Source organism: Marmota marmota, unplaced genomic scaffold (assembly GCF_001458135.2).
Source record: "Marmota marmota marmota unplaced genomic scaffold, marMar, whole genome shotgun sequence".
Lineage (NCBI taxonomy): Eukaryota > Metazoa > Chordata > Mammalia > Rodentia > Sciuridae > Marmota > Marmota marmota.
Window position 1 is genome coordinate 7,782,651 of NW_026000021.1, and position 14,710 is coordinate 7,797,360.

At 40.9% G+C, this 14,710-nt stretch overlaps 1 protein-coding gene across 7 annotated transcripts in view; it reads left to right on the plus strand.

Moving 5' to 3' along the window:
- The window catches only part of Mgat5 (alpha-1,6-mannosylglycoprotein 6-beta-N-acetylglucosaminyltransferase), a 319,720-nt gene that overhangs the window by 168,112 nt on the left and 136,898 nt on the right, over positions 1 to 14,710 (plus strand). For all 7 annotated transcript variants that reach the window (XM_015501729.2, XM_048810438.1, XM_048810437.1 and 4 more), the window contains one exon: positions 1,344 to 1,433. In XM_015501729.2, the coding sequence (XP_015357215.1) occupies positions 1,344 to 1,433 (90 nt within the window). The remainder of the gene's footprint in view (positions 1 to 1,343; positions 1,434 to 14,710) is intronic.

Here is a 14,710-nt window from a genome sequence, read left to right on the forward strand (position 1 = left end):
CCCCCCCCATAGATACAAATGAGTGAGTGAGCCCTGGAAGTGAGTTATTTAAGGGGTGCCTCCATCCTTCAGCGTTGCATTGTGGCCATCATGACCCTTCTCTGCTTATGCCAACCTAATGGAGTTAGTCAACATTGACCCTCCATGGTCACACTGGAAGAGCCTGGACTGCTTTGGGTGCCTGCCATAACACTGCTTTCTTTCCCAGCCTCTAGTGGGTGGGTGCTCCTGTGAGGGTTACTTAGTGTCCACCTGCCCCCTACCCCCACTCCGCTGCTGCATTAGTCCAAGGCTCCTGATCATTTAATCCAGGCTGCAGTTTTGGTGCCACATTTGCATTTGTGGTGAGTACCCAGAGATACTTGGCCACTCTTTCAGAGTTATCATTTTTTATTTTTTGGTGCTGGGGATCAACCCATGCCTCATGTATGCTAAGCACATTCTCTAACACCAACCTGCAGCCCCAGCCCAATGTTACATTTTTTTAAAAATCCATAGCGACAGTGAAGAGATTAGTGCCAGGGGGTTGCGGGGTGGGAGACATGAGGTAAAGCAGAAGGGATTATTTAGGCAATGAACTATCCCGTTGATAATTTCACGGTGGATGCATGCTATAATACATTTATCTAAAGCTATGGAATGTACAACACCAAAGGTGAAGCCTAATGTGGATGGTGGTCTTGAGTTGATATTGATGTGTTCATGTAGGTCACTGATTATAGCAAATGTAACACTCTGATGTAGGATATTGATGGGAGTGGTGTGTTGGGGAGAAGGGTGCATAGAAGCTCTGTACCATCCACTCACTTTTGCTGTGAACCTAAAACTGCTCTAAAACATGAAGTCTATAGTTAAAAAGAAAATTGTATAGCCTGCCCAGTAGCTTTCAGGGAGAAGTTTCAGTTTAGGTCTGCAGTTATGACTGTGAGACCAACCTGTCAAGCACTTGCTGGTCTCCTTTGGAGCAGGTGCTTCCCCGATGCCCAAATTGCACTCAGGCCCACCTGCACAAACTCTGTGTTTCAGGCACTGGTGAAACCCTAGTTTCCAGAAGATGTGAACTTGGCCTTGATAAAACTCTGCTAGGCATGGCCTCTCCTGGCCTCACTCTACACTAATTGCCCCAGCTGTGGCCTAGCTGAAGCCAGTGTCTTCCTGTGGGTGCTCCAGTTGTTGAACATCTGGTCATCTTGGCTCAGCAGCCCCCTTGCTCTGTTGTTAAGCTATGGTTTGAACCATTCACCCTGTTATCACCCTTTATACCCCTCCTTCTCTCAGCAGATGGGTAGGAGCCCAAGGAATGGAGAGCTGAAAGGTGTTCATGTGTGTTCTTGTCATTTCAGTGGATGAAAGATATGTGGCGCTCAGATCCCTGCTACGCAGACTATGGAGTGGATGGGTCCACCTGCTCTTTTTTTATTTACCTCAGTGAGGTAAGTAACTAGCTTCCTGTAGCTCCTGGAGGTGCATGTGTGTGGTTAAACTGTTTTGTGGTTGAGCCTGGAATTTGAAAAGTTTCAAGATGCATGGTGTTGTTTTTATATGGAGGACCTATGGTCTCTTTGTCATTATTCTCCCCACCTCTCAAAGATTTTTTTTTTCCTTAGTAGAAAAACAGGCTTGAGTTAGCTGTTCACTTTTTTCCTTCAATTTTTCCTATGATTTACCATCTGAACAATGTTTAAGACCAATTCAGTGGCATTGAGTACTTTTACACTGTTGTGCAAACATCAACACCACCCATCTCCAGAATCATTTTCATCTTGCACAACTGAAACTCTGTACCTAGTTAGCACTAATTCCACACCTCTGTCCCCTAGCGCCTAGCAGCCATCATTCTACTTTCTGTCTCTTTGAACTTGACTATTCTAGTTACCCTCTAAAAACAAAATCGTATAATTTGGCATTTTGCATCTGGCTCACTTCACTAATCTTCAAGTTGTAGTATGTGTTAGAGTTTCTTTCCATTATATACTGTGTGTATATACTACCATTTGCTTATTTATTCACCTATCCTTGAACGCTTGGGTTGCTTCTCCCTTTGGCTTTTGTGAATAATGCTGCTTTGAGCCTGGGTGTATAATTTTCTCTTGAATACCTGGCTTTCAGTTCTTTGGAAAGTATATACCCAGAAGTGGAATTACAGGATCATTCAATAATTTTATTTTTTCATTTCTTGAGCACCTCTGTACTGTTTTCTGTTGACAGTTATACCATTTTACATTGCCACCAAGAACAAGGGTTCCAGATTCTCCACATCTTCACCAATACTTGGTACCTTCTGTGTTTTTGATAGCAGCCATCTTTATGGATGTGAGGGGTAACTCATTGTGGTTTTGGTTTGCATTTCCTTTTTTTTAGTGATACTGAGCTTCTTGTCATGTGGCCAGAGTTAGCCCTTTTCTTAAAGGTTGAATTAGTTACTTTTGCCTTCTCTTACTTCTGTTATTGCACCCTTGAATTTAAATAGCAGCTTTTTGTTTTTTTGTTTTAAATAAGGATTGCAGAGCATTTTCCAGACCACACAGGTTTTGCTGTAGGCTTCAGTGATCTTCATTTCACCTTGAGGAAAGTCAAGGAGTGGAGAGGTGTTAAGGTCTATCCAGAAGGAGCTGAAGGGGAAGAACCTCTAGGGAACCAAACCCTGCTCTTTCTCCTTCTCCCACTGATGGCCAGGCCAGCCCTCAGGGCTGATGAAACAGGTGCAGACCAGTTTCAGAGGATGCAGCTCAGTGGGCTTTCTGCTGCCATTTCTTTTTCCTCCTATCCTATTTGTGTGTGCTGTTGATATTGCCATTTAGCCAACATCAACAGCTCCCTGGTGCTCCATGGAAAATGACTCCAGTTTTGAAGCTAAATTAAATGTGTTTGCCATAGTTTTTCGTGGTGATGTTACAGGGCAAGTTCCCACTGTAGAGCTGAGGCCACTAGAGTGGTCCTTTCTTGCTGGCTCTTTCAATCACATCAGAAAGATTTCAGAGATGTCTCTCGAGAGTACTAGGCATACTTTCATTGAAGGGATAGGAAAAGGGGACACCCTCAAGCAGAGAGTGTGTCCTCTCAGAGAGGAGACAAACAAAATGCCCCTCCTTTCCTCTAGTTTCATTGAGGGTCCAAGGAGAGTTTCCAGAGAGTCCCACCCTTGTCTATCCTCTTGACTTCTGACTGACAACAGAATCATATCAGTCTTCTAAGTCCTCACTGTGCATGGTAAAGGTCCAGGGCAATGTGAGGTCATTTTGGCCCATGCTGGTCACAGTTCTAATTGGGTCCTCTAGATATATCTCCCTGACTTCTTTTCTTTTAATATTTATTTTTTAGTTGTAGTTGGACACAATATCTTTATTTATTTTTATGTGGTGCTGAGGATTGAACCCAGGGCCTCACTCGTGCTAGGTGAGTGCTCTACCTCTGAGCCACAACCCCAGGCCTCTCCCTGACTTCTGAAACCTGGTCTGTGTAAGGGTCACAAAAGTCCCCCCTTCAGAGTAACTTCTGTTCTTCTTATGGGCATTTTGGATCCACATTTCTCCTGCATATGAAGGTCAGCTTGGTAGGACCAGCTCATAGAATGACCCCTTAACCTCATATTCCCACCACTTGGGTCTGTTAGTGGGATTCAGGTGCCTCTCTTTTCTGTTTCATAAGGTGACAGGGGCAGTCCTCTTTTGATTACAGAAGTCAGATCATTACTGGTAACCAGCATGCCAGCATGTATCCCTGCATTCTATGGAGTTTGTCTCTTTTTTTTAGATCATTCCCTCTTTCTTTAGTACATTCAAATCAGACTTTTTTTTTTTTTGGCATAGTGCGGAGGATTGAACCCAGGGCTTCTCATATGATGTACCACTGAGCTATACTTCCAGTCCCACAGACTTTTTTTTATTTTTTATTTTTTTGACAAGTTGTTCAATGGTCACTCTGTGGCCATCATGAGAACCTCAGAATAAATGAGTTTAAAACCTCTTGGAAATTAAAACTTCAAACTTCAAGAGTTGGGCTTGTGGTGTGTCTCATTAGCAGGCTGCTAGCAAATACATTTTTATTTTTATGTTTTTATTTTACTGGGGACTGAACCTCTACCACTGAGCTACATCCCCAGGCCCACATCTACCCCTTTTTTCATTGTTGAGACAGGGTGTTGCTAAGTTGCAATCCCCCTGCCTCAGCTTCCTGAGTTGCTGGGATTATAGGCATATGCCAGGGGCCGGACTACTGGTTATCTCTGTGTGTTTCTTATTTGTGACTTGGGTGGCCTGTGGCCTACGTTCTCATTTCCTTCTGTAGGGGGGTAAGGCTTGGGCCTACAAATGAACCTTCACTCCAGTGAGAAGTCAATTAGAAGTACCTTTCCTGCCCCAAGGGAGAGACTTCTCATTCACTTTAATTTTCAAGTTTTCTTCCCCTTTCCCTGTGATAGAATATAGCCAGAATCCAACTGTGCACTATGATTGACAAACTGAGCCAATTTCACACCTTCCTAAGAAGGAGAGGACTGAGGACAGAATAGAAGATTTTACATTCCCATGTCAGCTTCCTCTCCATCTCTGAGGCAGGAGCTGGGAAGGTGTCGGGGTGCAGTAAAGACCACTGAAAAGCCAGGTGCAGTGGTACATTCCTGTAATCCCAGCAATTCAGGAGGCTGAGGCAGGAAGATCATATGTTCAAAGCCAGCTTCAACAACTTAGGGAGGCCCTAGGAGACCCTGTCTCATAAAAAAATAAAAAGGTCTGGGGTTGTGGCTCAGTGGTTTAGTGCCCCTAGGTTCAATCCACAGTACCAAAGTGGGGGGGGGGAACCCCACCTGCTAGAAAGGGACTGCAATCATTCATGACCTGTTCCCTTCCTTTGAGACCACTGCCCAGTTCCCTTTCCCAGTGGAGGAAGGATGGAGCTGAAAGGAAAGAAAAGCAAGGTTCTGAAGGGACTGCTGGACAGACTGGGCTCTGCGTGGGTCATCTGTACTTACTCTGGAGACAGAGTGTTTCCTTTCAGGACCTGATTCTTTTAGTCACAAGGTGTGGAATGGGAATTCATTACTTAATCACTCTTTTCTGCAGATGATCAGGTTTTCCCTTTCGTTCAGACAAATTCTAAGTGAGCACTTATTGAACATCTGTCATAATCATCTATTGTCAACTACTGAGAACTCAATTTCTTTCCATCATGCTGTGTGCTCATCCTAAGAGTCAGATGGGAGAGGAAGAATGTTCCAGGAAGGATAGAGATGGTTTCTCTTGGGAGAGTGCTAGGAACCTCTTTTTTAAAGTTTTATTCTAAAAATAACCCTGAACCAGGACTTTTAAAAAAATTTTTTTTTAATCAAAGCATCATCAAGTTACCTTACAAGAGTTGAAAAGTTTCACTGTGATGGTCGTCACTTCAATAGGATTACTTACTGCCTTAGAGCCTCATAACTGAACTTCAGCTTCTATTTTTTCTGTTTTCTATGTTTTGTGATTTTGTGAAAGTGACTCAACTTCTTTGTGCCTGGGGTTCTTCCTTTAGTAACTATTAGTTTTAATTTTTGTTTGGTTTTGAAGGCCCTTACCTTGAGTGTATTGTGAGGATTCCCGTTTCTATGAGAAAGTACTTAGAGCAGAGCCTAGAAATGGAAGAAAGGCAATCAACATAACTGATACATTTATGGTTTTCAATGTCATTATTATTTGAAGATAGTTGTGGACTGTCACTTAGCCTTGGGCGTTATAAGTGGGCTTTTGGTTCCATTTTAGAATTAAAATCAATTTATGGTTCTCGCTCACCAAATCTGATTTAACTTTAGATCCTTTGACTTCTGGTAATTTAGAAATTCAACTGTTCCCTTTGTGCTTTTTTTAAATTGAAAAATAGAAATTGTCTAAGTTTGTGCAACACAATGTTTTGATACACACATATATTGTAAAAGACCAAATCAAGCTAATTAGCATGCCCTTTACCTCACTTATTTTTTTTAATGGAAAGCACATTTCCCCTTGTCTGCTTATCTCTGGATATGATGCTTGTGTTTGCATTTGAATTGGGAACTGGTGTATATGGAGTCAGTATACCCACTATAATTATTAATGTGAAATTGGCAGAGATGGTTTCCAAAGCCAATTAATTCCTTCAATTAATTCCCATCTAGTATTTTTTTTTTTATTTAAAAAATATATTGATTATATTTTCATAAGAACATATTAGACTCCCAAGCCCATATCTTTACATTTGAACCATAAACTCACTTCTTTCCACTTCCAATGAAGTGATAACTCCACTTTGAATAGGCATGGCCAAGAAGATGGGGATTCTCCTCTTCAAACTCACTGATCACTGCTCCAGTGTTTCCCTGGGACAGACAAATCCCCAACATTTCTCATCCCCTGCAGCTCCGCATTACAGAGAATAAATGCAGGTAAATATGGCCAAGAGGTCCAGGTTTCTTTCCACTGTGCAACCCTCACTTGTAGATACAGGAGGCAGAGAATGCTAGTGTTCCAGTTACACTTGTCTGAGCAAACAGGTAGAGTGAAAGTTTCACTTCAAGGATGAAGGTCAAGAAGAATTCTACTTAGTAATGGGCCCCATCTAGTATTTTAAATCCTAGATAATACCTAAGTCGTTGTTGGGGTTTGCTGGTCTGATTTTGGTTTATTTTTTCCTTTTCTGTCTCTCCCCCATTTCCTCTAACCCCTCTCTCTTCTCCTTGTTTTCTTACTTCATTGAACCCTGAAGATTGATAATTTCCTATATCATATGCCAGATTTCTCTAGCAGGTGATAAGATAATCTAGAGGGATATCCTTATTTGGCTTCTCAACTTGATCAGCATATGCCCCAGTGACTTTTGTTCTAGTAATCCTATTGAAAGAGCCAATTCTTTTTTCTATCTATGTTTAACATTAGAAGTTTGACAGATCTCACAAGGAAATAAAGTAAAATGTCTCATCTTTTCAGTTACCAGGTGAATTGCAGTATCAGGTGCAGAACTGTGTTTTTTTTTAAATATTTATTTTTTTTAGTTGTAGCTGGACACAATACCTTCATTTTCTTTATTTTTATGTGGTGCTGAGGATCGAACCCAGGGCCATGCTCATGCTAGCCTAGTGCTCCACTATTGAGCCCCAGCCCCAGCCCTGTCTTAATAAGTGGCATTCTTTTCTTCCTTCATTCATTCCTTCTTCTTAGGGTTGTCTCAGTGGCCAGATCCCACTGAATTACAGATTTAGAAACTTCTACTTTTGCCCTCATTATGTGTGATCTACAAATCATTTTTGGTTAATCATGTAGGAAGTGAAGCCATCAGAATGACTGACCCCTTATAGTATCCCTGTGACTGCTTGTTATATGTCTGACACTGCAGTATGGCCTGGAATGGGCAGGACCATTGGGGTGGAAGAGTTTCCCTTGTTTTGGGGGTCTCTGGGTGGCAGAGAGAATGAAGCATCATTGAGCCCCCACTGTATGGTGGACACCTCAAATACCCAATCTCATTTAAACCACTCATCAGTTCTGGTGGTTAATGGAAACCCAAGTCACAGATAGCTCAGACATCTCTTCGCTGCTCCTTGGTCCCAAAGAAAACTCAGGCATGTAATTTATAGGAATTGACTTTGCATTCAGCCTTTTTACTTAAATTGCCTGTGTTTCAAATGTGGCTCTATTTAGCTAGATTCAATTAATTAATTTTTATTGCTAATTTTCTAATATGCCATAATTTTGATACTGCTCTCACAAAACAAAAGAGACCTCACTACCTTCTCTTGAGGATATAACTCATGAAAATCAAGTGTCAGCCGTTCTAAGTGATAGGAGTGAATGAATGATTTATTAAGCAGCCTTGTATTTCCAGAACATCAGGCAGATCATTTTCTGTATCTGTTTTTGTGAGCCATGTAACTACTCCCGTTATAGAGATAGGGCCCTATAAAATAATTACTCTGAATGTCATTGTTTCAGGTATATTAACTTGGCTGTCTGCGGAGCCTTTTATTGCTATCAGCTTTTACAAAATTTAGCATGAATTTCTTCACCCCTATGGATATTATATTGATGGATGTTGCTGATCTATTTGACACCCACACATTTTTCTTTTCATATTATTGTTTCAGAAACTAGCAAGCAGCACACCTCTCTAGGATTCTTAATTTGTTTGTTATTTTTTTAGTCACTTGCATTGCCATAGCAAGTGTAGTCAATCTGAAATAATGAAGTTATCCACTGATTGATTACTAGATCTTTAGATGTGTACAGACTATTGCTTCAAATGCCAATTGAGACTGGTACATGTGCACATGTGTATGTGTGTGCACACGTGTGTGTGTCCCTTATAATAGAACAAAAGAAGCAATTCCATGAATTACTCATCAATCCATTTCTTATATTTCATGAACAACATGCATAAAGGTCTTTGCCTCTTTTTGTTTTCCCTTGGCAATATGTAAAACTAATATTGGCTGAGCATGCTATTAACCTTGAGTTTAAATTCAGCATACTTAATCCTTTGATTAATGCCAAGATTAATGCCCAACAGGAAAGGTTGAAAGCTTAAATGTTTGTGAATGCGAGCATGAAATGAAATCCTAATAACCAGCACAATGATTTGGATTTATGGGCTGTGTTGGCTGTTAAAGATAACTTGGGAAATGGTGTCTCACAGACTAATTTGTCAAAGTGGACCACGAGAAAGAATTGACTGTTTAGTTGGCAGGAGCAAACCTGAATGAGAGAAACCTAATATTTGGGGATGGGTCAGGAAGTACTGGAATAATACCACTAGGCTGTTGTCTGAGAATATCAACAAACGCCTCGTACATGGTGAGCTGTGTGAAATGGGAAATTCCCCTCTGCCAGATAAGATTTCTTGGCAGTAGAGCTGGTGTGAGAAATTTGTGATCATGTTCTTTCCGTTTCCTCAGTTCAGCTTTTTTTTTTTTTTTTGTATCTTTTTCATCTGTGTGTATTCATTGCTCTCATTACCTGAGTTTGAAGATGTTCTTAGCAAATGAAGATTTTTTTGAAAAAACAGCACTGAGTTTACAGTTTGTGTCTGCCTGATTTCTCCACTCTGTCCCCCAACTTCTACCAAGTTGTTCTCTATGATGCTCCTGGATTGTCTGTGGATTTCAGATACCACAGCATTTATAGTTAGACAACTTCTGGCCTCCACCTCCCAAAAATCAGAAGAAGAAGAAAAAGCAAGTCTTTCCAAGCCTGAAACTACTGCTTCTTGGCTTCTTGAAATACATGTGACTGGCAGTAACTTCAAAGAGTATATTCAATTTGTTTTTTACACACTTGTAAATATTGCCTCTTGTCATTTCTAGTGCATGCTCCACAATTATTTTTAAAATTTTTGTTTTGCTTATTTGTTTTTGGGTGGGGGTTATGGGGATAGAACCTAGTTTAACCACTGAGCCACTTCCCTTTGTATTACTTTTTTTATTTTGAGACAGGATCTTGCTAAGTTGCTGAAGCTGGCTTTGAACTTGTGATCCTCCTGTCTCAGTCTCCCAAGCTGCTGGGATTACAGGTGTGTGCTGGTGCACCCAGCTAAACTGTTGTTTTAAATTTTTTTAATTTGAAAAATTTGAGACATATACAATAGAGATAAGTTGTGCCAGTCCTTTCAGTTGGCAGCTCATGGCCAGTCTCAGTTCATTTATTCCCTCCCTCTGCTCCATTATTTTGAAACAAATCACAAACATCCTATCATCTGTAAATATTTCAATATGTGTTTTTAAAAGAGACTCTTAGGATATGGTAGCCAAGTGCTGTACCACTGACCTACACCCCCAGCCTTGGGGTTCCTTCTTAATACATTAGAAATACTTCTATGATGTGATTTCTCATCTCTTATTTGGTCATTCTGAGAAACTGTTCATATAGAAACTGTTTTGGGTAGAAAGCAGGTACCAGGGATTGAACCTGGGGGCTCAAAACCACTGAGCCATATCCCCAGCCCTCTGTAATTTTTTTTTTTTTTTTTTTGAGATAGGGCCTCACTAATTTGCTGAGGCTGGCTTTGAACTTGTAATCCTCCTGCCTCAGCTTCCTGAGCCACTGGGATTACAAGTGTGCACTACCATGTCCAGCAAAAAATCTTTATTTCTAAGTTGTTTTACTAGCATCTTGCACTGGTGACCAGCACTTTTTGAACTTTTGGTTCTTTTGATTGTTAATATGCTTTTGTTGTGTTCTCATTACAAAATAATTGAAGAACCATATCTGATAAATTTGATCCATTGCAATTATTTTCTTGCTGATTGTCAGTTGTCCCTGCACTGGCCAGTGGGAACATATTCATATCGCCTTCTATATCCTTTTGGCATGACCCTGGTATTTTTAAATATCTTTCCCTCTTTATTTTTTGCAGTACTACAGACTGAACCCAGGGCTTTGCACATGCTAGGCAAACACTCTGGCACTGAGATACATCTCCAACCCTTAATAGTTTTCTTGTTTCCCGGTTTGACAAGGTCTTGTAGGTTCATCTTACACAGTTGATGCCAGACCTGGGAATCAAGTCATTCCTTAAGGACCCTTGTTCATCTTTGTGGGAAGTAATGCACAGTCAGGCCACAAGGGGCATTCTCTGCCCTTGGGATTTTCTGGGTGCTAAGGAAATTAACGATGAACATTCCTCATTAAGATTATGCTTTATGAAAGGAGATAGTAACATAAAGAATATAATCTCTCAGACTGTAAGTGCCATAGAGAAAAATAAAACAAAACATACCAGACATGCTCATGAGAACTGATGGGGTCATTTTGGACAGTGCTCAGATAAGGGCCTAGTAGAAGGGGAGGAAATGGTGTTTGAAGGAGGTGAGGGAGAAACAAGTGCAGACATCTGACAGGTATTTTAACAGGAAGTAGAGATGGCAAGTGCAAAGGCCCCGAGGATCATCAACCTCCAAGATTAATTTCAAGTACAAGAACAGTAATCTCCTAAGAGATCTCTGTTTTGTCTTCTGTAGAGTGATGCTGGACATACGCTTATTGAATGAGTGATTATATTCAAAGCATATTTTTAAAAATTGGCAATAGCCTGTTGTTGTTATTCTGAGTGAATAACTTCTTTCAGCTATAACCTTCTTATCTTGAAAAAAAAAAGTCACTGTAAAATTCGTGACATTAAAATCTGCTAAGGCATTCGGGTTGAAACGTGAAGCAGGGACATTTAGAGCAAGTATTAACAAGTTTACTATAATGCTCTCTAATATATCTATGAGAGATTGTGAGGGATCAAATTAGACTATTAAAATGGAATGAGCCAATTAGAAGCCACAGCTTTCTTGCCAGTCTTTTCTCATTATCACTCAACATTGTTTGTCTATCTCTGCACGGCAGGCAAAATTGCTCACTGAACACCAAAGCACTACATCCTTGGTCTCCAGAAGGTGACCGCCTCCTAAACTTGGGTGATCCTTGCTGTGGATGTGCTCTTGTGGATGCATACCAGACGGGGCCAGGTCTGCCAGTGTGCCCTGAGAAGTGTGTCGGCATGTGTAACTTGTGTGATTGGCTACAGAGGAATTCATTTGCCACCCCTCCTGTGTGAAGGAAAATTGACTTTTCTCCTACCGTGACTTGGGATGGATGCTGGGAACTCTGTGTCATCATGTCATTAGAATCCCACTGGTTTTGTGGCACATTGAAGACTTACTGCAGCTTCTCTTTGGGTTCTGCTCCTTTCTTGCATCCTGAGCAGATCTCTCCGGGGTCACTGCAGCCCTTGACTCTCTCCTGCATGTAGCCAGTTCTGTGCTTTGTGTTTATAATATTCCTGTGAAGGGGCAACAATACAGTATTATAAAAGTTCCCCCTCCCCTTCAGTCTTGCTTCATGCAGTTTCAGTTACCCAGAGTTAAGTGTAGACTTACAGTATTAAATGGAAAATTCCAGGAAAAAAAAAAAAGAAAAACAGTTCATCAGGTTTTTTGCTTTTTGGATTTGTTACTTTTGTTGTTTTGGTATTGGGGATTGAACCCAGGGGTGCTTTATCACTTGTCCACATCCCCGGCCCTTTATATTTTTTATTTTGATATGGGGTCTCACTAAGTTTCTTAAGGCCTTACTAAACTGATGAGGCTGACTCTGAACTTGTGATTCTCCTGCCTCAGCCTCCAGAGACACTGGGATTACAGGCATGCGTCACCGTGCCTGGCCAGTTCATCAGTTTCAAATAAATTTTATTATAGCACAGTTTTAATTTTCCTACTTTATTATTAGTATTGTTCACTTTTTACTATGTTTTATTTATAAATTAAGCTCTCTCAGAGGTATGTACATATAGGAAAACACAGCATATGTGGAGTTTGGTACTATGCATAGAAGATCTTGGAACACATCTCTTATAGATAAGGAGGGATTAACATGGAAGAATACACAAGGTGATTGCCTGTCTGGATCCTGCCATCTAGCTGCATGGCTTTAAGCTTTTGCTTGAGTTTTTAGTCTCGTTTCTCCTTACAAAGGTCAAAATGAAAACCCCCTTGCCTTACTGTGGTGTTGAAAGTATCTAATAAAATGAAAGTGGTCAAGTGCACCGGAGTGAAAAGAGGATGTTATCATGAGTATCTTTACTGCACACATCATCTCTTTGTTCATTTGTTACTCAGTGGATGTTGATGGAGTACTCTCCGTGATGGGCACTGTTGGGATGGGGATGTGATGAGTAGTCAGATGAAGTTCCTGCCCTCAGAAGCTCACACTCAGGGGGCAGCAAACAACAATAGTAAATTAATGCATACAGTAATTTCCACAAGTGGTAAGTCCTCTGATAAAAATATAGGGTAAGCCTTTAGAGAAAACAGGTAAGTAAAAGTCAAGGAAGACTTCTCTGAGAAGTTTATGGAGGAGATGGAGGAAGGAAGGCATGGAACACTCTGGAAGGAAGCATGTTTTGGGTAGGAGAAACAGCAAATGCAGGTGGCCTGAAGTATGGGGTTACCAGGTAAAAATGTAGGATACCTAGTGTCATTTGCATTCAGTTAATTTAAGTAAACAACCATTTTTTTAAACATGTGGGACATACACTAGAATTAAATACTCATCTGAGATTTACATTTAATCAGGTTTCCTTGTTCTCTTTTCTTTTCCCTAATCTGGCAATCTTGACTAGGTGGGAATGGGCTTTGTATGTTTTTGGACTTGCAAGGTGTTCCATTTGTGCAGAGCAGAGTCAATGAGGCTGATGCTGTAAGGGTGGAGGTCAGATTCTACAGAATCTTTGTATTAATTCTGGGTTGTGTTCTGAGCATGATGGGAAGCCATCAGAGTATTCAAGTATGTACAGAGTGTGATCCAGTGTAGTCTTTAATACGACTGCTCTTGCTGCAGAGAATAGACACTAGAGCGATAGTTGGATGCAGGAAACCATAATTGCTTTCATTGACGTTAGTACTGCTACGTGGTAGGAACACACTAGATGATTTTTTAAAGGATGTTATACAGAAGATTTAAGCCATACTGTCTTAACATGGAGCCTAGACTATGCTTATGGGGATGTAGGAACCATCTTCTAGTTTATGTGCTTAGCAAGCATGGCTCTGTTGTGAGAGGGACAGGTGTTATTTTGGCCCTTGCCATGTGTAGTCTCTTTCTTGCTATCTTCATCTGTATGATGCTCTTTCTTTCCCTCAAAATTATTTGAACACCCAAGTGAGGTGACGTATGTTGAGGGTTGATCCATACACTTGGTTCCTGCTGCTTTCTAGCATTTTCCTCTCCTTTGTTTCGCACACTCTGTCTCCTTCGCATAACCACTCAGCAAGCTGCTGGGACAACATATTAATGAACGCAGGTGTTTAGTGCAGAGATGTCTAGATAGCTGAGCCACTCACCAGGTGCAGGAGTCTTGTGCTGCTGCATTTCCCTTTTGAAACATTAGAAGGTAGAGTGAACAACCAGCAGTGTGTGGTAGGGAGAAGTCTTTTTAGATTTTTGTAGCATAGTCATTAATAAGTAACTTCATTTACTGTGTCATTAATATAACAAATTACTTGTGTGTGCATAAATGACAGTTTTACTTATTTGAAAATAACTGGTGTAAGAGGATGGTATGAAATTCTCTTTATGATTGTTCTTTCTCTCGTTGGGCGTGGGGCTACTGAGGATTGAACTCAGGCGCATTCAACCACTGAGCCACATCCTCAGCCCTATTTTGTATAGGGCTCTCTATTTTGATCGGGTCTCACAAAGTCACCTTTGCTGAGGCTAGCTTTGAACTTGCAATCCTCCTGCTTCAGCCTCCGCAGCCACTGGGATTACAGGTGTGCACCACCGTGCCTGGCTTCCTTTCTGATCTTAGCAGATAATAGAATGAAACTGGTCACATTATCAAGCTCCTTCACCTTGCAGACAAGAAAGCACAAAAGGCAAATGGTTTGTTACATGCATAGTTCTTTGTAGAGTTGTACATGTAATCTATTTTGACTAATTCTGGATTCTGTACTCCTTCCCCGTTGAGCCTCTCTCTTGTCTCTCACTAACCTTGGCCTTAAGGTGAAGTTGTCATCCAGTCCTGCCACACACACACAGAGTTACCTTGGCAACTTCCCATGTGCCTTGATCCCTCCTCTCCCCCCACATGTAGCATAGCGACAGTATTAGTATTACATCATAGGGTCCTCCATGTATCAAATGATGTTGTGCACACAAGTTTTTGTGTTTATATTTTTCACTGGAGGTTGACCTATTCTCAGCCTGAAGTAAATGATTATATATTT